The sequence below is a fragment of the Astatotilapia calliptera genome, chromosome 3 (genome assembly GCF_964374335.1).
Source record: "Astatotilapia calliptera chromosome 3, fAstCal68.1, whole genome shotgun sequence".
Classification (NCBI taxonomy): domain Eukaryota; kingdom Metazoa; phylum Chordata; class Actinopteri; order Cichliformes; family Cichlidae; genus Astatotilapia; species Astatotilapia calliptera.
The window spans coordinates 28,468,714-28,489,894 of record NC_137424.1 but is presented as its reverse complement, the minus strand read 5'-3'; the positions used below and the strand labels follow the sequence as shown (position 1 = coordinate 28,489,894).

At 40.8% G+C, this 21,181-nt stretch overlaps 1 protein-coding gene across 4 annotated transcripts in view; it reads left to right on the top strand.

Annotated features, from left to right (window-relative positions):
* The window catches only part of tbc1d14 (TBC1 domain family, member 14), a 42,600-nt gene that overhangs the window by 14,189 nt on the left and 7,230 nt on the right, over positions 1-21,181 (top strand). For all 4 annotated transcript variants that reach the window (XM_026160479.2, XM_026160480.2, XM_026160470.2 and 1 more), the window contains exons 3-10: positions 4,455-4,578; positions 15,370-15,494; positions 17,169-17,251; positions 17,423-17,540; positions 18,578-18,684; positions 20,096-20,176; positions 20,266-20,354; positions 20,591-20,662. In XM_026160479.2, the coding sequence (XP_026016264.1) occupies positions 4,455-4,578; positions 15,370-15,494; positions 17,169-17,251; positions 17,423-17,540; positions 18,578-18,684; positions 20,096-20,176; positions 20,266-20,354; positions 20,591-20,662 (799 nt within the window). The remainder of the gene's footprint in view (positions 1-4,454; positions 4,579-15,369; positions 15,495-17,168; positions 17,252-17,422; positions 17,541-18,577; positions 18,685-20,095; positions 20,177-20,265; positions 20,355-20,590; positions 20,663-21,181) is intronic.

The window sequence follows — 21,181 nt, the reverse complement described above, 5'->3', positions numbered from 1 at the left end:
GGTTTGTTGCATTTAGCAGGTTCTCTAAGCATTCTCATTTTTGTGGTGAATTTGCTAGAATGTCCAATTTTGCCAAGATTGTTATTGTTGTTAATTTCTTTGGAAGCCATCAGGGTGTAATTGGGTTTTTTAAGCTGTGAATTTGTGTTTTTCACGGCTGTGCAGTGTTTTAAGATATTGTTCCACACCCTGCTTCTTGGTATTACTTCTCTAAGTCTTTGGAATTGCGATGGAGGGATGGATTGCCTATAATGGTGTTGGAGAGCCCTGTTGCATGGGTCAGCTCGTCTGTCCTCCTCACCAAAGAGAAGTGTTAAATTCTAGAACTCTTAGTAGTTTTGTATGATTAACACTTATAAATAATCCTTATTCATTTTAAGACAGAAGAATTAAACAGGAGGTAGGTTCTCATAACCAGAGAGATCAGATTCTAACGACATGTTCAGATTAACATCATTCAGAACCAAAAGTAGAGAAAAGTAGTAAAGCTGGATTCAATATATGAAACTTTGCCATGTTTGCCAGTACTCGTCTTTCTAAAAGTAAATCTATGACAGGGAGTGAGCAATGATAATAATGGGATTCTTAAGTGTAGCATTCAGTACAGCCTGTGCAAAGTCTGTGAAGCAGTTTTCCTTGAATTGTTTTGAGTTCTCCAGGCTTCAAAAGAAATCTGTTAAATAGTCCTTGTCTTTCCCCTGGTCTTTGTGGCTAAATGACTCTTTCCTCCGTCACCCCATGCGTTCCTCAGTTATCCTCTCCATCTTTTGTTTCTTTGTAATCTGAAGGCTAACGTTTCCTTCCTCTGTTTGCTGTGGGTGGAGTTAGATGGCTTTGATGTCAGTAGATATTACATCCTTAAATTGACCATTTCCTCTATATTTGAGTGTGAAATGGTGCTGTACAATTTACCGATGTCTTATGCGTTCAAGCACTTCTTTGTCAAAATATTAAGAAAATGGCGATAGTATGGAAAATGGTGGGGTTTTTTTGTTTTGTTCACTGGTTTGTCTGTGCAATTGTGAAAATAGCAGAGAAGTTCAGCTTAAATGTCACTGTGCATTTACAGTTTGTAAAATATTAAAAGTGTTGGCTTTTAACGGCTTTCTTTTTTTCACCTTGGGAGTAACATTCCATTACTTTTATCTTTGTGTACTGTAGTTATCAGCAAGCAGAGCGGAAAATATGCAGGGTTGATGTGAAACGTGCAGCTACAACGAGGCAGGAATGAGGCGTTGGCATTAGAGGGTAAATAGAATGGCGACTCGCCCAGCTTATGCCTGACTGTGAACATAAATGGATTTACTTGTTAAGATCAAGTTATTTTGTTTTCAGGTTGTCACTGGAAACTGAAATGTCACCATGGTAAATCATTAGCAAAATTGTTGTTAATCTTTGTTACGTTTCATAAGCAATTACAGCTGGTTGGCTGTAAAGCTTGGCTGTTTGAAATGTTGTCCAGAGTTGCAGTGTGATGGTATTGTCATCTTTCTGTCTTGCGTCACCTTCTGATTCCTAACAGTATTAATGGTCTACAAGAAATAATGTTTTTTTTCCTGATATTTGCTCCTCAGACTGCTCTGTAACTCATAAAACACATTGCTTTCTGAATACTGGAAAACCTGCAGGTTATACATAAATAATACTTCTTCCCTATTAATTCTCAGCTAATATTGCTGAATAAGTTGTTCAGGCCTCAGCATTTTAGGGCTCATAGCTCATGGATTTCTTTTCTGAATTTAAAATAGAGCTTTTTAATTGGCTTCTTAAGATAATTAAAAGCTCCTGAAGAGATCAGACTTGCATAGAACAAGGGAAGTTCAGCTGAGTTAGCTGCTCAGAGGTGGTGAGCTTTATTATAGTAGTTTGGTCTCTGTGCATGTTAGTTTTGTTTTTGTTTTTTTCTTGTGGAATATAGGTCATATTTGCAACTTGGGCTGTTTTACTGTAACTAGAAAACTGAAATATTACCAAATCATAAAAAAGGAAAATTACAAACTAATTTTAGAGCAGCTGCAAGATTTGTTTAGTAATTGAACATAAGTGATTACTAGCAGCAAAGCATTGCTTGTTTTTGATATGATGCAGCTTCTTCTTGATTAGTATTAATTGCACTTTATAATAACTTTATAACTACTGTTATTAAGCAAGATAAGAGCCAGTGTCATTTTGTTGTCCAGATGACAGGAACTGTAAGGTTTTACTGAGCACAGAACATCTTGAATGAAGCAATTTCCAAAGCAAAAACAGAAGCCCGTAGCACATGTGGTGACAGTCATTGAATGAGTCTGTCCTGTGTTTGGCAGCATGTTTCCTGTCATCACTACTCTCGAGACCAACCCACGGGGCACAGGTCAAGCTGTGCAGCACTTAAGAGGTCAGGGGTCACTGATTCAACTGAGACAACTTGTGCATTTAGACCTATTTGACCCTTCCCGGCTCTTTCCACATGTCTGTACAACTTGCTGAGAGCCAAAGCTTGAAAATGTCATATTTAGCTGACGTGTGAAAATCATTATAGAAGACCCCTTGATGAAATTCAGCCTTAGACAAACAGCAGTGTGTGGGCTCTTTGATGTTACAGCCTTCTATTGTGCCTGTTCTTGCCCTGCTTGATCAGAAGAGGCTTTTTATTTGACCAATTTAAATGTCTTTTCACAGCTTGCCTCTATTCAGGCTTTTAATTAAAGCCACCTCTAACAGCTCAGTGACATCAACGCAGTGATAAATGAATAAAAAATAAAACCGAATAGCTGGCTAAACGGCTTAGTGAATGTTGTGGAACAAAAGAAAGCTTTTCAACGGTTTAGCAGGTAGTATTTAAACCCCAGGTGGGTTGAAACCACTGCACTTTCAATGCAGTGCAGAGGAGACTGGATACAATTCATTTCAAATGGGAATTCACAAAATTCATTGGATGAAGGTAGTATTCTTCAGTCAAAGCGGCAATAATGAGGGGAAATTTGGAACTCTGCAGTTAGGCACTGTGTGTCTCAGCACATGGCAAGCCTGCTCCGTAACTTTACATGATGTTGATGTGGTTTTTAAACACTTTAGTTTTGCAATAATACCACTTGCCGATACGAAATTTCACTCTGACTTGTTGCAACAGTGGCATCTTTTTTACTACCATACTCAAATTCAGTAAGCTCTTTAGATGACCCATTCTTTTACAAGTGCTTGAGTTTTATACACCTGTGGCAGTGGGACAAAAAAACACCCAAATTCAACCATTTCCCAATGCTTTCTTCCATATTGTGCCTAAGTCGTGAATAGGCAGACTACAATCTGGATCTGAACCCAGACCTATTACTAGATTTTGATGCACCATTTCTATTTTACGTTAGTGCCACATTTCTCACATTTATCTTATTGTTATTTTAGTATGGTCAGCCTTTTCCTTTGTCTACAATAGTCGATGTACAGTGGGGGAAATGTTCTCCTTCTGAGTTTGTAAGATCGGCCGCATAACCAAGGGGGGAACTTGGAACGCTGCAAGGTTTCAATGTGTAGTGTGTTAAAAGTGGTGTTCTTGGTGACTGTGGTCTTATTTGCCTTTACGTCATTAACAAGTGTAGCTCTAGGCTGATCCACTTTTTTTGTGATCATCCTCACCCTGTGAGGGAAGAACTCCTTCAAGGGTGACAGTTTCTTCTGAATAATTGCACGGACAGTTGTCATATTCTCACCAAGCTTCTTGCTGATGTTCTTGTAACTCATCCATGTGTAGCCCAGCGTTGTGCAGATCTGCAGTCTTGTCACGTTCTTTGATCGATCTTTGGTCTTACCTGTGGTCGTGGATAGGTTGGAATAAAAGCAAATTGATTCTGTGAAAAGGTGTACTTTATACACAACAAGTTAAGATCAGTAGTATCTGGAATTGACTGGCTATGTCCCATGATTATAGTCAATCTGTGGGGGAATCAAATTTTTATTTTACTCAGAGACATGCAAATCTATTTATTTATTACTTTCATGTAATATTTTCTTTCTGGATTTTTTGGTTGAATTCTGTCTTTCTCCATTAAAATGAAATTACCATAAATGTAGATTTAATATTCTTATATAACTTCAAACTACTACTGATTCAAAAATTGGGCTACTTTATTATATATTGCATTAAATTATAATGCATTTGGAACTTTGATATTTTGGACCTTGGTTTGAGGAAATTTTCTCTAACTAGACCTTAAATTTTAATTGAATATCGCTCATATAAGGTAGGAGGTTAAATGGCTTGCGACCTATAACCCCTTGTTCTTTAAGTCAAATATACAATATGTGGCTTTACATCAGCTGTCCCCTCCAGTAGTAGAGACACACACACTACAGTGTTTCACCTCACTGATTGCTTTAGTCAGGAGGCAGGTTGTCAACGCCTTCCTTCCTTTTTGTTGCTGTTATAATGAGCTAATTATCGTCCATTCTAATTCTGTGTCATTCTCCTCTCTCAGGAGCCTGTTTGCCAGGAGAGTGAAGGAAAATCAGCCTGTGGAGCAGAAGGATCCTGGGTGGAAGCTGTTTGGGAAAGTCCCACTTCGGGAAAGCCCCCTCAAAGACCCTAAGAAAATACAAAAGGTAGAATCTGTAGTCAGACCAGGGGTTCAGCAGAACTTAAGGGGCTTTATTTTGTGTGTGGCTTGTGGCACGAGCATACCTATTGAATTGCCAGAAAGGATGGAGACGTGGGCAGTAGTTGCGTCTGCGTCAGACGAACAGCAGTCCAAGCAGTGATGTGCAGATCTCCATTTCCCCACCATACTTTCCATTCTCCAATTAATTTCTTCACCTCCCTGGTAGGACAAGCCTAAAACTCCAAAACAAGGAGGCATCCTGACGACATTCTAGAAAAGATTCCTGAACCAGGCTTCTTTCAATGTACTAGCTAGGCTTAATCTCATGTGGCATGATGTAGTGTTGCGCATCAATTTTGATGCCAGTCGGCTGCTTATGCACCTCTCAATTTTTTTAACTTGGCACGGTGCGCTGCTAGAGCTGGGTTGAAGACACATCTGTATTGGTTTTTACTGCCATTTTAATGATATTGTAGCACATGATCAGAGATGCACAGATGCAGAAAACTTGACAATTTGTGGAAAAAAACTTTGCAAAAAACCTTTGACAACATCTTGGCTTCCAGTTTTGGCTTCTTTTCCTCCTATATCAACGCTTATGTGGATGTATTGTCTAAGTGGCCATATCTATAGTTCAGGAGAATACTGCGGCAGCCTCCTGTAACAGCAGGTATAAAACAAATGTCTATGAAACACAGTTGCCGTGCTGAGCGAAGTGACCGACTGTTGCAGCAGGTATATTGTAGTTTTCAGCCATCTGCTATCCTATTGTTTCAGTCCCTGCCTACAGCCTGTGGCCATAGGCGAGGGTAAGAACATAGACCGACCAATGAATTTACAGCTCTGCTGTACACTCAGCTCTTATTTTCAAAGCACACCAGTACAGTGTCTGCACCACTGCAGATGAACCTCTGCCTTCCCTGGTATGTGCCTTTAACTCTTTTCCAGATGAGAACTGTTCTCTCAGACTTGCGATGTGCCAAATTTCATTCCTGTTGCTCAGCTGGGCACCGCCCCAGTGTGAGGTGGAGGTCACTGCTCGTTTGAGAGAAAACTAATCAGAAAAGGAACTGTTTCTCCTTTACATGAAGTTTCACTGTCCTGTTTATAAACCAAGGAGAGTTTTGTCTGTTTGTAGCCCATTTGTTCAGCTCTGTGTGTGCTTTGCTTGGTTGACACACAGAACATGGCCTTGCGTACTTCAGTAGAACAAAGGATTTTTCTTCCCAGAGCAGCTGATCTTCTGTTTGTGGTGACTATGCAGAAAAATGGAAACCATCAAATAAAATTATGAAGACTCCAACAGGAAAATAACCATGAAAAGTATAATTACATTTTTAGTCTGGAGTTTGATAAAGCTGATAAGGTATCAACATCCTACTCCAGTCGGTCACTGTCCTTGAAAACCAGCCTTCCGCATGTGTGCTATGAATGGGGTTGATCTGGCCTTGGCATAGACCATCAGGAGCGGTTTATGTGACTGCAGAAGGTGCTGCCATCACAGCCCCAGTCAAACTGTACAGCCAGCTGTCTGATGCACAAACCATTGGTATTATATTCATAAGGTAACTGACGCTAATACAAGTAGGCATTGGCTCCATGATCCAGGGTCCAGCTCTGACCCAAAATGTGATCAGTTCAATTCAGAAAGTGCAGTTTTGAATTGGTGTTTCTGCAGAGTGTGCATCTGTTGTTCAAAGGTCAGACAGATAGCTTGGATTCAGTTTTAAGCAGAGCCTTAATGTTGTACCATGAGGTAAAGTACAGTAACATCATAACTACTTAAGACTGATAAAGAAGCCTTCGTCAGTAGTTGGTTCATAATGGCTCTCATCATAAGCAAGTTCAAAATACTCAGATCATGCATATAATCTGCTGTATTCTCGAACAATAAGAGTACTGAGCTGAAAAATGACATGCAGGTTCAGCTGCTATATTTAAAAAAATACCACTTGCAGAAATTGAAGTGGCCCCTCTGTTTGGCTTCAGCAGCTCTTAGAAGTATAGTAGATGGCCCAGCAAATGTTTGACTTGAGCTATTTATTCGTTTATTCAAAGCAGGGAGCATGCACGGTCATGGTTTGGGTTTTACATGACAAGGAGAATTTTATTTGCATGGTCACTATAGCAGGAGCATGTTATTACAATACAGTGGACTTCAGGAAGACAGCTGAAGTAGTTGATAATATACTCCTTTGGGGATGTAAGTATGCTACACGTATTATCCCTGACAGACAGCGATGTTTGGTCGCTATCAGACATTCCAAGCTGCAGTTGCTCACCTCAAAGATGAAAACGATCTGTATATTTTAACTTCATATGGTCAGTGGTTATTTTTTCCATCTTTTCTTGAAGTTGCTCGATCTCATTGACTTTCTGTGGCTGCTGGTAGTTGCTTCCTTTATGGACACCCATTTGCTTTGAGCTCCAGCTTTTCGGTTATAATGAATCATCAATTCTTTTTATGGCTGCCTAAAATATTTTTTGTCTTTTGATGTAAAATGGCCAAAATAGAAGAAACAGTTGCATGTATACAAGTAGAACCTGCTAAAATATTATATATACTTATTTTTCTGTTTCTCTCTATGTGACTGGGTTTAGTGGAGAGCAAGCATAACGTGTTTGTTATGCAGTATTCAAAATGTCAAGGTCTTTGACAACACTGCCAGATAGCCAGCTGGTGCCTGAATACTTATTATTTTTTCCCACTTCCACAGAAAAGTGCCCAAGGCTCAATAAAAGCAGAGGGTCGCTCTATGCTGATAAAATAAACTAAAGAACCAGATGCTAACATGTAATTAGAGCCATCAGAAACCTGTTATTGTGTTTCCATTTGCCCCGTTTCTGATACAAAGGAAAAAGCACTCTACAGTGATCTTTGTGCATGGGAAGCCCAGTTAAAGGTTCTGTTAATGTGTAACCTTTTAACAAGTTGGCTTTAAATTGCATGTTGATATACAAGTGCTCATGTACACACACAAGTCTGTCTGTGGCTGTAACTCTATATTGGACCTGAGGAATCAGTTAACAAGGCTCGGATTTCAAGGCTTTGTTAAGCCAGTGCTGCTGCTGTTTCACGGAGGAGTTACTGGACTCTGTGTGGACTCCTATTTGACTCTGTTATTGTTGAGCTATTATGAGACTCACTGTGCTGTTTCCACTAACAGTTTTTCCCAAAGCTATGAATCATTATTCTGTCATGTACACCAATTCTGCATTGCTGAGAGTAAAACATCACTGTGCTCCACTGTGTTTAAAGGCCTTGTTGTGACTTCGAGTCTGATTTCACATTAATAATGCATAAAAAGAGACAAAGATAAATTCAATGAAGGAAAGAGGATTAGATTACGCGCTTATTTATTTAATCTAGTCTCAATGTGATTTGTTTTTACTGTATAATGCAGTTATTTATAGCCAGTCCCCCGCGTGTGTCCAGCACCTCGCTCACGTGTGTGAACAATATAATAATTGGAATCAAGTTACCTTTTGTCACCATAAATAAATAAAAAATAAAAGATTCTCAACAAATGTTCACATAGAAGCTGATAGCCAAACATATGTTGTCTAAATTTAGTAGCATGGTTGCAATAATTTGACTTTATTAAAAAAAAAAAAAAAAAAAAAAAGAAGAAAAAAATTGGTCGTATCAGCCTATAATCCTCTTAACTGCCTAGCCTTTGGTTTCCTCTGATATGTTAGCTTCCTCTAACAACTGGTTAGATGCTGCTAATGGATCTAACCGGTTTCAACATAGAAATGAATAGAATAACATTTTCAGACCCCCCCCCCCCCCCCCCCCCCCTCAAGTTTTCCATCCCTCCATCTGTCCAGAGTACAGATACAATGTTGCCACAGCACCTGAAGCCTTCATTAGTTGAACTTTGTGTTTCAGCCTTAGCAACAAAAGCTTTCTGGATACTTGCGTCTTTGAAAGGCAACTGAATGTTTAGAAATGGAATCACAGCTTTCATTCAATTTTAGATCTCTTCATGTGTTGTTATGCTGTCTTTAAAAGATCTATCAGTTCTTAAGTCGCAGCTGCTCATTCTGTCCTGACTGGATTAAGAGAGTGGAGGCCAGAGTGGCTGTGAACTAATCTATTACTCGGGGTTTGATTAGAGCGCCTGCCAGAGCACAGCAGAGTGCAGAGCTCCTTCGAGCGCAGCGACACGGTGGTGCTGATTTGCTGACACACACGCAGCAGCGGCACTGACAGACTAGAGTGGATCAGTGTAGCGTCACCGCTCCAAGTGAGGGACACTGAGAGAGTGGGGGGAGGAAACAGGGTATCATGGTGCTGTATCATCTTGTAATGCGGGGTGTGTTGCTCTGTCAGCAGCCCTTCTTTTTCACCTCCTGGGTTTCCTGTTGCCAGGAGTGAGCCCTGTGGAGCAGCAATGATGCTAGGCTAGGGTTTTCAAGACGAACCCCCACCGGAGGACTGGCTGTCTGTACAGAACCGCAGCGTTCATGGTGAGTGAGCAGCTGCATTGTGAGTGTGATGACCCACTGTCTCTCGCCTTGTCTGGCAGAATCAGAGGACACTGGTAGTCAGAGGTTGAAAGAGAAGCAGCACAGGAAAAGGACATCTCGGGTATCCTGTAATAGCCTCTTTCAAGCTATTCCATAATAGCCGTAGCTTTGTGCTTTGTGTTGGGGAGCAGGGTGATGATTGCTGGAATGTCTCTAAAAAGATAATGTCTGGTTTTTGGATGTGTTGATGGTTGGTTGGCCAGCTAGGGGACAGAGCATCGCCACTGCATGGAACCTGACCTGTAGCCCTTTACCAAGTATTACCAAAGTATGTGTAGCAGTGTGGAAGTAGCATTGTCTTTTTTAATTGTAGGGACATCCAAGGGATTTCCTCCTGCTGTCACCACTGATGCAGTTAAAAAGAAACAGCTCATCTAAGACGTCTCATTGGAGTGTTTGATGCCAGTATTCAGTTCTATGTTTTTGTCTAGATATTGTTCACTTTCTGCCAGATCATTACAGACTCCTCCTCAGCTCCCCTGTGAGAACTGTTATTAATGTGTCAGCTGTCCTGTGCCAAAGACACTACATGCAGTTGGAATCCTTGTTTGAAAGCAATTCAGAAACATTTAATTACTCCAACATGAGTAAGGTCACGTGTCATAGATGATATAAATAAGCAAATGGGATAATGACAATGATGGTTGGCATTAAAAACAAAGTGACATTGTGGTTCTTGATTGTTCCTGATTTAACCTTGATTTTTTTTTTTCACCACCACAAACCTTTTAATCTGTAGGTTAATAAAAACTCAATCTGGTACTCACGCAGAATCATCCTATTGACAAACTTCTACTGACAGAAGATGAAAAAGGAGTAAAATGTTTATTTTTGTTTTTTTGTTAGGTCAAGTTTGTTTTTGTTACGCAACCAAACGTAACAGGCAGAATTTCATGTTGCTTGTGTGTCTACTATTTACATTATGGTGTTCTCATATACCAGACGTTGGTCACAACATAATAGGAGTCCATAGCAAACATTGTCAAAAAGTACCTTTTAAGTGTTAAGTACAGAACGTACAGTCTAAGGAGCTTGGAAAGAAAAGCATCTGGACTTTAAGTTTCCTTGAAGACGTTCACCTATCATCTGAGAAACTTCATCAGTTCTAAGAGTAATTGGTGGAGAGTCCCAGATTTTAAGCCCTATGGGGGTGTCCCCAAGACCAAACAGCCACTTCATAAGTGCATGGCACAACATAGAAGAGCCACCCAAAGCACTTTACAATTCTACTATTCATTCAATCTCACACACTGGTGCAGGCAGTTGTAGCCACAGCTGCCCTGGGGCAGACTGACAGAAGTGAGGCTGCCATATTGTGCCATCAGCCCCTCTAACCTACCACCTACTGGTGTTGGCCAAAGTGTCTTGCCCAAGGAAACAACGACCAGGACAGAGAGAGCTGGGGATCGAACCGGCAACCCCCTGAACCACGGTAGCCCCACGGTTGCTCTTAGAACTGAAGAAGCTTCTCAGATGAGGGGTGAAACGTCTTCCAGGAAACTTGCAGAAGTCCAGACTCCTTTATTTCCAACCTCCTTAGATTATGATGACCTGGATGAGTGAGAACCTTCAGACATACACTATTGGAGAGACAACCCCAATAGCTGTGAAATCCTCTGTGAAAAGGCAACATTAGGAAAGCATTTTACCAGGAAGAGACCTTCAGCAGAATTTACTACCTTTCTGATTAGATAACCTGTAAATTGACACACACCCCTACCTTCCTACATAACAAATGATAGAGAATCAATTAGTATTTTACTCTGTTGTATGCTTGTTGATGCCTTAAGCAGCATTTGGTGAAAAGCTGAGTTTGGCGACAAGGATAAGCAGACTGAGGTCTCCTCTCAGCTCCCAGCTTGCATTATTAGAAAGCCCTGTGGTGTTTTTCTGAGGATTTGATGCAGAGGCTATGCTCTTTGACACTGTAGGAGGACGGTTTTACAACCAGGAGTGAAATTAACCTCTTCTCAAGCAGAATTTCATTTGACTTTGAACACATATTACTGACTGACCAAATGCGAATCATTAAAGAAAATATCCTGAGGTCATCATCACAGAGCAGCTTCCTCACGTCTATAGCTTTAAATCGGAAAGACTGTGCCAGCCAGGCACCCAGAGAGCTCTTACATCACTACCAGGAAATTGGAGAACTTTACTGAAAGCCATAGTGACAAAGCAGGTTGCCTTGGCTGTAGGTTATCATGGGATCCAATTGCTATTGCAGCTAACGGGTATATTCCCAGCGCTGAGTCTCTAAGAAATATAGCACGTTTTACAAGTGTTATTTACAGCTTTGTTCCTGTACCAGGATGACAAATGAATTGGATTTTACTATATCTTTCCACATGAAACAGTATGAAACATCAGGAGGCGTGGCACAGTCCGATAAAGCTCTGTTATTTGATCAGTGGTAAGCAGAGGGAAACTGGGGAAGAGATCTTTGATCACCTTTGCATATGAGCAGTTTGAAATCAAGCTGTATGCATCAAGCTTTCAGTATCCAAAACAAGGGCAATAAACATCAGGGTGTAGTTTTTTGTTTTTGTAAAGCAGAAGCTTTTTGTGTTGCAAAACAAGAAAACAAATGTGTTGCATTTATAATAGTGACAGAACCACAGGAGGAAGAGTTGGTAAAGTAATGTTTCATCCTTTCTGCTCATGCTTCGTCAGCTTAAGTGTTGATTAACTTGTAGCACTACCTGTGAGGTAACAGAGGAATGTGGAGTAGTGTGCCACAAAAAGTTGATTGTAATTATCTGAACATCGCTTGGATGAGTGAAATATTTCTCCCAGATGAACAGAATAAACTTTCTAGGATTTCCTTATCTTGATGGTTGAGGATGCATCAAGACTTGGAATAGTTGGGTTACCGTTTTACTGGATTTTGTTTCATTGTCACAATGGCACAATAGCTCTTCGGCCTCACCTCCCAGATGATCACTTCAATTCACTTCAGCTTTAAGTTCAAATAAATTTTATTTATATAGTGCCAACACACAACATTCACCCCAAGGTACTTTTTATTGTAAGGTAAAGAATAATTTTGCAGTAAGTTTACAATAATAGGGAGAAAATCCCAACATTCACATCATTTCCTTTGAGAAAGCGCATGGTGATAGCAGGATATAAAAACTCCCTTGGATTTAACAGGGAGCCATGAAGAGAATCAAGGATTGGAGCCATGTCTCATCTTTTTTTTTTTTTTTTTTTTTCTTTTTTTTAAATAACCTCATTAACTTTACATATTTTTCTACCTCGGGCACTTTAATACTGCACCAACACCTTCTCATCAGCACCTCAGCACTGCCACTCACACATCCTTTCTTCTTTAGTTTCACGTTGGTGCGTGTACCTGCTCTGCTGCTGAACAGATGCCAGGTTGAACAGATGCCTACTCCTCTTCAAAATCTGCTCTTCCTCCCCCTCTCTGCAGTATCCATTGATTTTCAGGCAGCACATCTCTAACCTTTTTCTTTGACCTGCAGCTGCTTGAGTACACATCATGTTTAATAAGCCATGCAGCAGCACATGACTGTTATTTCTTTATTAAGCAATTAAACCACTATGGTTGACCAGAAAAACCTGGTTAACAGAGACTTTACTATTCTAAGTTCAGTGAACAACCTCAGGATTTCATTGGAAGCATGTTTGGGAAGACTCCTAGGAGAAATATCTGACTGACAGCTAAATACTTTAAATAGCTGCTGGAATCAAAGGTGGGTGGATTAATATGACTGAATATAAATCTGTGAGTCAAGAAACCAAAACAATGAAACAGAAGATTGAAGCTAAATTAGCCAGTTCGGGAGATCAGTGATCTTCAGTATGGTGCAGTTAAAGAACAGTCAAGCACAGAGTAAGTGAAAGACAGACAGATGCAAAGCAGATGAAAGAGGATATGGACAGCAACTACAGGCAAAGCAGACAGAAGTACACACAAATGGCACTGCTAAATAACCTTCTGTGTAGTACTCTCCTCTCTAATTTTCCTCAGTCACTTACAGTAGCAGAATTTTCCTCTTCCACACTACAAGCTTAGCTCATCTTATCTCCCTCCATCATGTGCATGTTTCTGTTTCAATCACCTTCACATGATACCTTAAACTCTAAAACTAGTGTTGTGTTTTATTGGTTTGTTATTTCTCTTCCATTTATTTTCACATAAGTATCTTTCCTCATGTGTTTGTTACCACTCCCCCCCCCCCCCCTTAACAGTACTTCTTTCTTTGTGACTGGGGAAAAACACAATTTCTGTGACTGCTTTGTTGTGTACTTTACTACTTTCGTCTGCACTCCATCCAGCACTGGCTCCTGATCCAATATCAGGTCATTCACTCACCTGAATCTTAAAAGACAAGCATATCTGATCTATTTCAGCTTTATTACACTTGATAACTTACTAGTTTACACTTGACCTTTATGTTAAGCTAGCTTTTTTCTAGATATAGGATATTGGTGGATTTAAACAGTCTTGCAGTGCTTTTATTTTTTATTTTTAAGTTCATGTTAGGGCAATTGTGGCTCAAGAGTTGCCAGTTCGTCTTGTAATCAGAAGGTTGCCGGTTCGAGCCCCGGCTCAGACAGTCTCGGCCGTTGTGTCCTTGGGCAAGACACTTCACCCGTTGCCTACTGGTGGTGGTCAGAGGGCTCGGTGGCGCCAGTGTCCGGCAGCCTCACCTCTGTCAGTGCGCCCCAGGGTGGCTGTGGCTACAATGTAGCTGCCATCACCAGTGTGTGACTGTGTGAATGGGTGGATGACTGAATGTAGTGTAAAGCATTTTGGGGTCCTTAGTAAAGCGCTATACAAATACAGGCCATTTACCATTTAGTCCATTTAGGTACCCTACACTTCACAGGTAGTTACTTCAATCATGTGCCTCAAAACTGAGAAACATTTAACACAGGAAGTGCACACTAATTTCACCCTTTTTTCTTAAAGGTTTTTGTAAATATTAGGTGAACATCGCATTTAGTATTACATAGTGAATTTTTTGTACACTGCTTTTGTAATGCTGCTGCATTATCCCCCTAAACAACTAAACAACAGGTGTCACCGTTCACACAAAGTGACTGACTCAGTGGTGGTGTAGGAGGAGTAGTAGTAGTAGAAAGTCTCAGCTTTAGTCTGTTGCAGCATCTCCCATATCATTAAAATTGTAGCTAAAAATTGGTGTGATCCTACATGCCATGTCTTCCACCTGGCTGTGATGGCGCTGGCTGCTGCATCACCTGTGTGAGGGGAGGAGGGGAGGGGGCGGACACCTCCCAAAAAACAGAAAGGTGTGAGACTGCCTGACACCAAAGCGTGGTGCAGAGTATGACAAGCATATTGGTGCCCCACCCCCCCCACCTCAAGGAAAAATTAGGTCCAATTACCTTTATTTACTCACCCCACCCCCAACACCAATTGAGAGCAGGTGCAACAGACACAAACACAAAGAAATTAATGACACTGGCTGCATTACAAAAGTCATGAATGCACTTGTGCACACACAGTCCTGTTGAGGGAATAGATTTTCCGACTGTGTGTGTGTGTGTGTCCCATTGGTGGTATAGTGTTGTTGATTGCTTGCAGATCTCAGCCTGCATTATTAACCAACACTACACACTGGAGGCCATTTTGGTCACACTTGGGGTGTTTCTGCACTCATATTGCACTCACCCCATTTATAGCTTCCTAATTGATTAGCAGCACACCATAAGATCTATGACAGGCCTTCTCTGAATGCCCCACACACACACACACACACACACACACACACACACACACACACACACACACACACACACACCCCGTGAGTCAGCTGACGGTTGGTCTTGTGTGTAGTGTGGTCTTAGCTGTAATGACTGCCTGTCACATGGTGCTCTCTTCCTAAAAGTCCTGTATCACATTCCCAGTAGTGAAGCAGAAGCAACAGACTCGTTAAACAGCAGCTGGCAAATGTTCAGAGGCCATGTCAAGTTAACGTCATACAAATACAGAATAGTAGTCATCTCTTCTTTTATCAACTTTTTTCCCTCCATTATTAACCGGTCTGCATCAAGCTACAGCATGAACTGAGGCCTCCTGTGACCTTTGTTAGTGCTCTACCTTGTTCTGTTCTTCACTTCAGTTTAAATGCTGCAGATCTTAATGTGTGAAACTAAATATAGACCAAATGAAACTGACCTCAAAAGCAAGTTGGTTTCCCTGTGACACAGTTACACTGTTACTTTCATGTTTCTATGTCTAAATTTTCTATTTTTTTGTTGATGTCAGGAATATGAAACAAAGAGTGGCAGAGCTGGATCTGGCAACCCAACATCTCCGAGGCAGAGTGTGAGGAAAAACCTGGATTTTGAGCCTCTCTCCACCACTGCGCTGATACTAGAAGACAGACCTGCGTATGTAAACACAAACGGCGCAGTCACATTTTTCTTTCCCTCTCACTGTCAGCTGAGTTTGCTTATCAGACATAAAAGCCAATCTCCTTCTTCCTCTCATTTCTTATCAGTTCTCCTTCCCCTGCCAGGTCGTTAGGCTCTGTTCTGCATTGTTTCAGCTCTCACTGTTTCCACGCTTGTATCGCAGATGGTAAAAGAGACGTGCTGCTGAAAGTTTAATGGCCCTCGCTGAGCTTGGTTTCATTACCCTCCCTTTTGTAATTTTTTTTCTTTTCTTTAGTATGTTGTAATGTTTTTGCATTCAGGCAGACAGACATGCCGAGCAACATCTTTGAGTACTGCTGCTTAGCCTTGAGCTAAGTGTATGAAAACGTATTCAGACACATTTCCTCTGTGAACACCAGGAAGTTTATTTTGACACCATGAATGGCAGAACTGCATTCAGCTGCTGCTCCCTTTGTGGCATGCAGCCTCTCATGTGTCTGCACACAAGCTCTGAACCTGCAAGAAAAGTGCAAATGATGTGTTTTATAACAAATGTGACTAAACATAGCATATATATTTTAACATTTATTTTGCTGTTAACAAAGATGGATTTATTTTAGCATTGTTACGAATGTTGTTTTTCACATTGCAATTTAATAATTGAATACGTTTGAATTTAATGCCGTTTGTATTTATGTTTATTGTCACAGTTGATAAGAGTATAACAAATATAGTCTGATGACTTTGGCACATATGTATATAGCATTTTATACACTGTTGAAAAAAAAATTAAAGGAACACTTTTTAATCGGAGTATAGGATCATGTCACTTAAGTAGCAGAGCTGCTTAATCAGTTTCGGCTGTGCTATTCGTCTCTCCCTGAGCCTGGTTCTGCTGGAGGTTTCTTCCTGTTAAAAGGGAGTTTTTCTTCCCCACTATCGCCAAGTTGGGGGCTTTTCTGTATGATTGTATCCTCTATCATACATTATAGAGCACGTTGACGCGACTGTTGTGATTTCGTGTTATATGAGTAACAGTGAATTGATCTGCTTGAACTTCATGAAAGCCGTCCAAATAATGAAAGTTGTGTTGCACATTGTTAACCATATACACAGTTTTGATACGTTTTTTTTGCCATGCAGAAGACTCAAAGCAAGATAGTGGAAAGGAAAACAATCTGCACTGTAATGATTGTAAATGTTCCTTTAGTTCATTGTGTTTTCTTTTCTTTTCTCAAGGTCCGTTGTAGTACGTGCTGTGGAGTGTTTTCTTTATCAGTTAGATGTTTATGTTCCGCCTTTATGTTCTTTCCCTGAGCCTATTCCGAGTCCTTATTCCAAGAATAAACTTTGTTGCCAGGGTCTGATATATAAAGGCAAAGGTGTTGAGAAAATTTAAATGCTTATTGATTTTAACCAGCAACTAGCACGACATCAGCCAAGTGATTTAGAAAGACTGGAAAAGATGAAAAAAAAGAAAAAAGGGTTATCTAATGTTTGTAGCATGTTAAAGAGGCAGTAAGTTGAATTTACTGGAATATAAGCAGCTGTGTTCACTCCATAAACACATGCAGCTTCCTGTCCTGATGTTCTTTTTATACACTCCAAGATTGCTCAGCATGAGTAATGCAAGAGCACATAGTTGCTAACCGTGTGTGTGTGTGTGTGTGTTTGCATTTGCATGTGCAGTAACCTGCCTGCCAAGCCAGCTGAGGAGGCACAGAAACACAGGCAGCAGTATGAAGAGATGGTGGCCCAGGTTAAGAAGAGGGGTGAGTTCAGTGGAGTGAACTGAGGCTGCAGCTTCAGCATCAATGTTGCTTTCTTTTTTTTTTTGTCCTCCAGCCTGGCACACTACACAATAGTTCAGACTCTTATTTCTGTCCAGTCTGTTGTCCGCTCCTCTCTTTCCCATGTAATTTTATGTTTAATGACTTCTGCAGAGTTAAAAGAAGCTCAGAGGAGGAAGAAGCAGCTGGAGGATCGATGCAAGCTTGAAGAGAGCATTGGCACAGCAGCTCAGACCTGGAACCAAGACATCCTGCCTAATTGGAGTACAGTGTGAGTACAAAAAAGACTCTGGTTTGAATTATAACATATTTAACAATAACAAAGCTCATTGCTTTGCTTCGGTATATTCAGTTGTGCAGTTAGCTTCCATCCCAACAGCTAGAGTCACAACAACAAAAATGCCGTATCAGTGTTTAGCATTTGTGTTTAGGTGGCTACGAAGGTTAAGCCTGATGTTGGTCCTCGCTGCATGTTACACTGCGGGATTACATGGAGCTTTACTGCCGTTTTATTCTCAGTTTAATGCAGAACTTGCAAAATGTGCAACATGCTCAATGTGCAGTATTCCTTGGTCAACATGTACAGTATTCAGGGTTTGTACAGGTGCTTGAAAATGCTTGAATTTGACCCTGAAAAGAGCCTGACTATAGGAGTGTACATGTTGGAAGAACACGCAATAGTGTTGTTGACTTTGGACTTGAATTTTTAATAAAAAACACAGAAGTACAAGTCAGAGAAAATAATGACCAACAAATTCAACTCGCTATTCCTTTATTACCACATAGACAGTTTTACTTCTCTGCCTGCTTAAAAGTTTACTGAATCTTCAATATTTGATCCTTCTTGGGAGCATTTAGTACACTGCTGCTGTTGGCCAGCACTGCAGGGCGGAAATGCAGTATGCAGACATAAGAATATAACAAGACATAACTTGTTGTGGCGGTTAAGCTGGAAAAACACGTTCAAACCAGTGTGGTCATCTCAGGTAATCTTCATAAAAGTACCAGGCTCCTCCTGCAGGTGTACTCCTTGATTAATATGTGACTAATTCACTTCACACTACCAAACATCGCTACAGTACTGCTGCCAGATCGTTCCTTTAGTCTATTGTATCTTTATTACTACAACAATACAAACAGAAGACAGTATAGATGGTGTTAGACTGAAGGAAAGTGTTTTTCTTGCTTTCGAATCAGTGGTTTGCCAATTAGGTTATTGTTAACCTATGGCCCACTCTATAAAACATTTTTATCATAGACTCTGATGTGCTTAACATTTTTTTCCCCTCTAATCCCCCACTGCTACAGGTGTACATCTCGACGAGTGAGGGACCTCTGGTGGCAGGGCATCCCCCCCAGTGTCAGAGGGAAAGTGTGGAGCCTGGCTGTGGGCAACGATCTCAACATAACACACGGTACGTGGGAATGAGTGTGTGTGTGTTTTCTCAAGTTAAAAGATCTGTTAGCAGGCCAAACCTTAACCTAAAAACTGCCAGCTGGGTTAACTTAACCTAGCCCTGAATTATGTCTGCAACTTAAAATGTAACAGTTTCTTTAATGCGAGCGTTTTGATGCTCAAAAGTTGGTGTTCTTCTCATTGGGTGATTGCAAAAACACACATCCCCACAAAATAAGTAATAAAAGCACACACACACACACGCAGATGGGTGCACCAATTTGTCTCAGTGTTTGTAGTTGAATGTGTGGCAGTGAGATGGATAGAAGAGGAAGGAAGAGCGTGTCCATTAAGGAGCACGGTCCAATAATTCCCCCAGTACACGAGAGAATGTGCAGCATTTCAATGACTTCGCTGATCCTGCACAGACGAGACACACACACACACACACACACACACACACACACACACACACACTACCCTCATCTTCCTCTTGAGAATGGAGTACAAACTGAAATTGGCATTCCTTAGACTGTGTGTTTGTGTGCATGCATGCTCAAATGTGTGTGTGTGTGTGCTCCTCAGCACCCTCAAGGCTGCTTGCAGATAAGCACTCTCTCTGACTGCTGAGCTGGTCTGCTCCACTTTGTGCTATTCATCGTTTTAACTGGAGCTACACTATCCTACACACCAAAACACACACTGCAGTCACACACACACTCGTGGAGTTTTCAGTCCCTTTAAAGTAGCTGCATGGGCAGCTCAGTGACAGCACTCCCTCACTTTCACAGAAGCATTTTTATTATTGATGCTAATGTTACTACTAATGTCTTTGACTGGCTTGCAGATGAGTAATATAGCAGAGTAATAATCTGTCTTTAATGATTAGAGAAATTGTTCACTTGTCATAACGTGCAATTATTTACAGCAGCTTTAAATAAATATCAGCTGTTTTAAAACTCCGAGTTAACTTCACTAATCGGTTCCTCCAAACCATCAACGTCTCTATTAGACCAATCACCCGACAGGCTGCTTAAAGTCCTAGCATCAACTAATGCTTCAATCTGTCTTTAACGAGCTGCATACCACAGGCTAACCGATCACCAGCTTAACCTCTTCATCCTACAAGCAGCTTGTTGTAGTTCAGATTTGACTCGAGCACTAGTGTAAATCTCCACGTCTCCTCTCTGAACGCTCAATATTAAATCTAGCATCTGAGCACCAGAGGGCAGCAGCAGTTCAAAGGAAAGGCTGCACAGCAGTGCAGTCTTCTGTAATTGGGGGACATGTTTTCTTCAGTCACCTTCACTGTTTGCTGATGCGAGTGCTTTCTGTCCATTTATCACGTTCACATTTCAGTCTTCAAACTTGTGCGTCCCTCCAATCTCTCACATTAACTTCACTGTGCTGCTGTTTGTGTGTCTGTGCAGAGTTGTATAACATCTGTCTGTCCCGGGCCAAGGAGAAGTGGAAGAGCACAGCGACACTCTTCACCGAGACTGAAAGTGAAGGTGGAGTTTCTAAAGAAACTTCTTTAATTTTATAATAATACTCATATTTTTCCAGTTTGTTTTTTTTAATGTGCTGAAATGTCTTGCAGATGTTGGTTCCTCAGACAGAGAGTCAAGTCTCGAGCTCATCAAGCTGGACATCTCAAGAACTTTCCCACAACTGTGCATCTTCCAGAAGGTCAGTGAGAGAGAATTAGAATAACGTTTCAGCACGATGTGGGTAATGGGATGCACCGAAGGAAAACGTGACTAAACTGAGCAAGACATGAAAGGAACGTCTTGCTTATTTTTGTAAAAAAATATTTGTATGATTGAAACAGGTTTTGAAAGCTTGTAAATGTAAAAAGGTGTGTGTACGTTGTGCGTTTTTGGACTCATTGTTCCATTGTTTTGTTTTTCTTTGTACGTCATCAGGGTGGGCCCTATCACGACGTGCTGCACAGCATTCTGGGAGCATACACTTGCTACAGGCCTGATGTTGGCTATGTAAGTCACACATGCTTAACCAATATTACATCATGTTGTGATACTCACACCTGTGACTGGGGCATGTTACAGCTTCATGTTTAGGACAAAAACACAAAGTGCCACATGAATATCTCAAGTATAGAAAATATTGTTTAGTCATGAGATTCTTACATCTACTGGCGCTGAAATTTAGATTGATTTTTAGAGACCATAAAGAGTTTATTCATCTATATGCTCTTATTTAACAAACGAACAAATAAAACAATTTCTGTTTAATACATTTGTTCAGGTAGTAGATAAAACGGGTCATTTTTACACCACAAATATAAGTCTTGTTCCCTTGGAGTCGCTCCACGACTTTGTCTTCTTGAAACTAAAGTGACTGTTCTTGGAAATTTTAAGTGAACTTTGAGATATTGCACCTTGCAGCTCATTGTGTATTATGAAGGTTAAACAGACTTTGATCTCCCACACAACACCTACAGTAGCCTAATATTAGCTTAAAATAAGACGATTCAATTTGCACCAAGTGGGAGG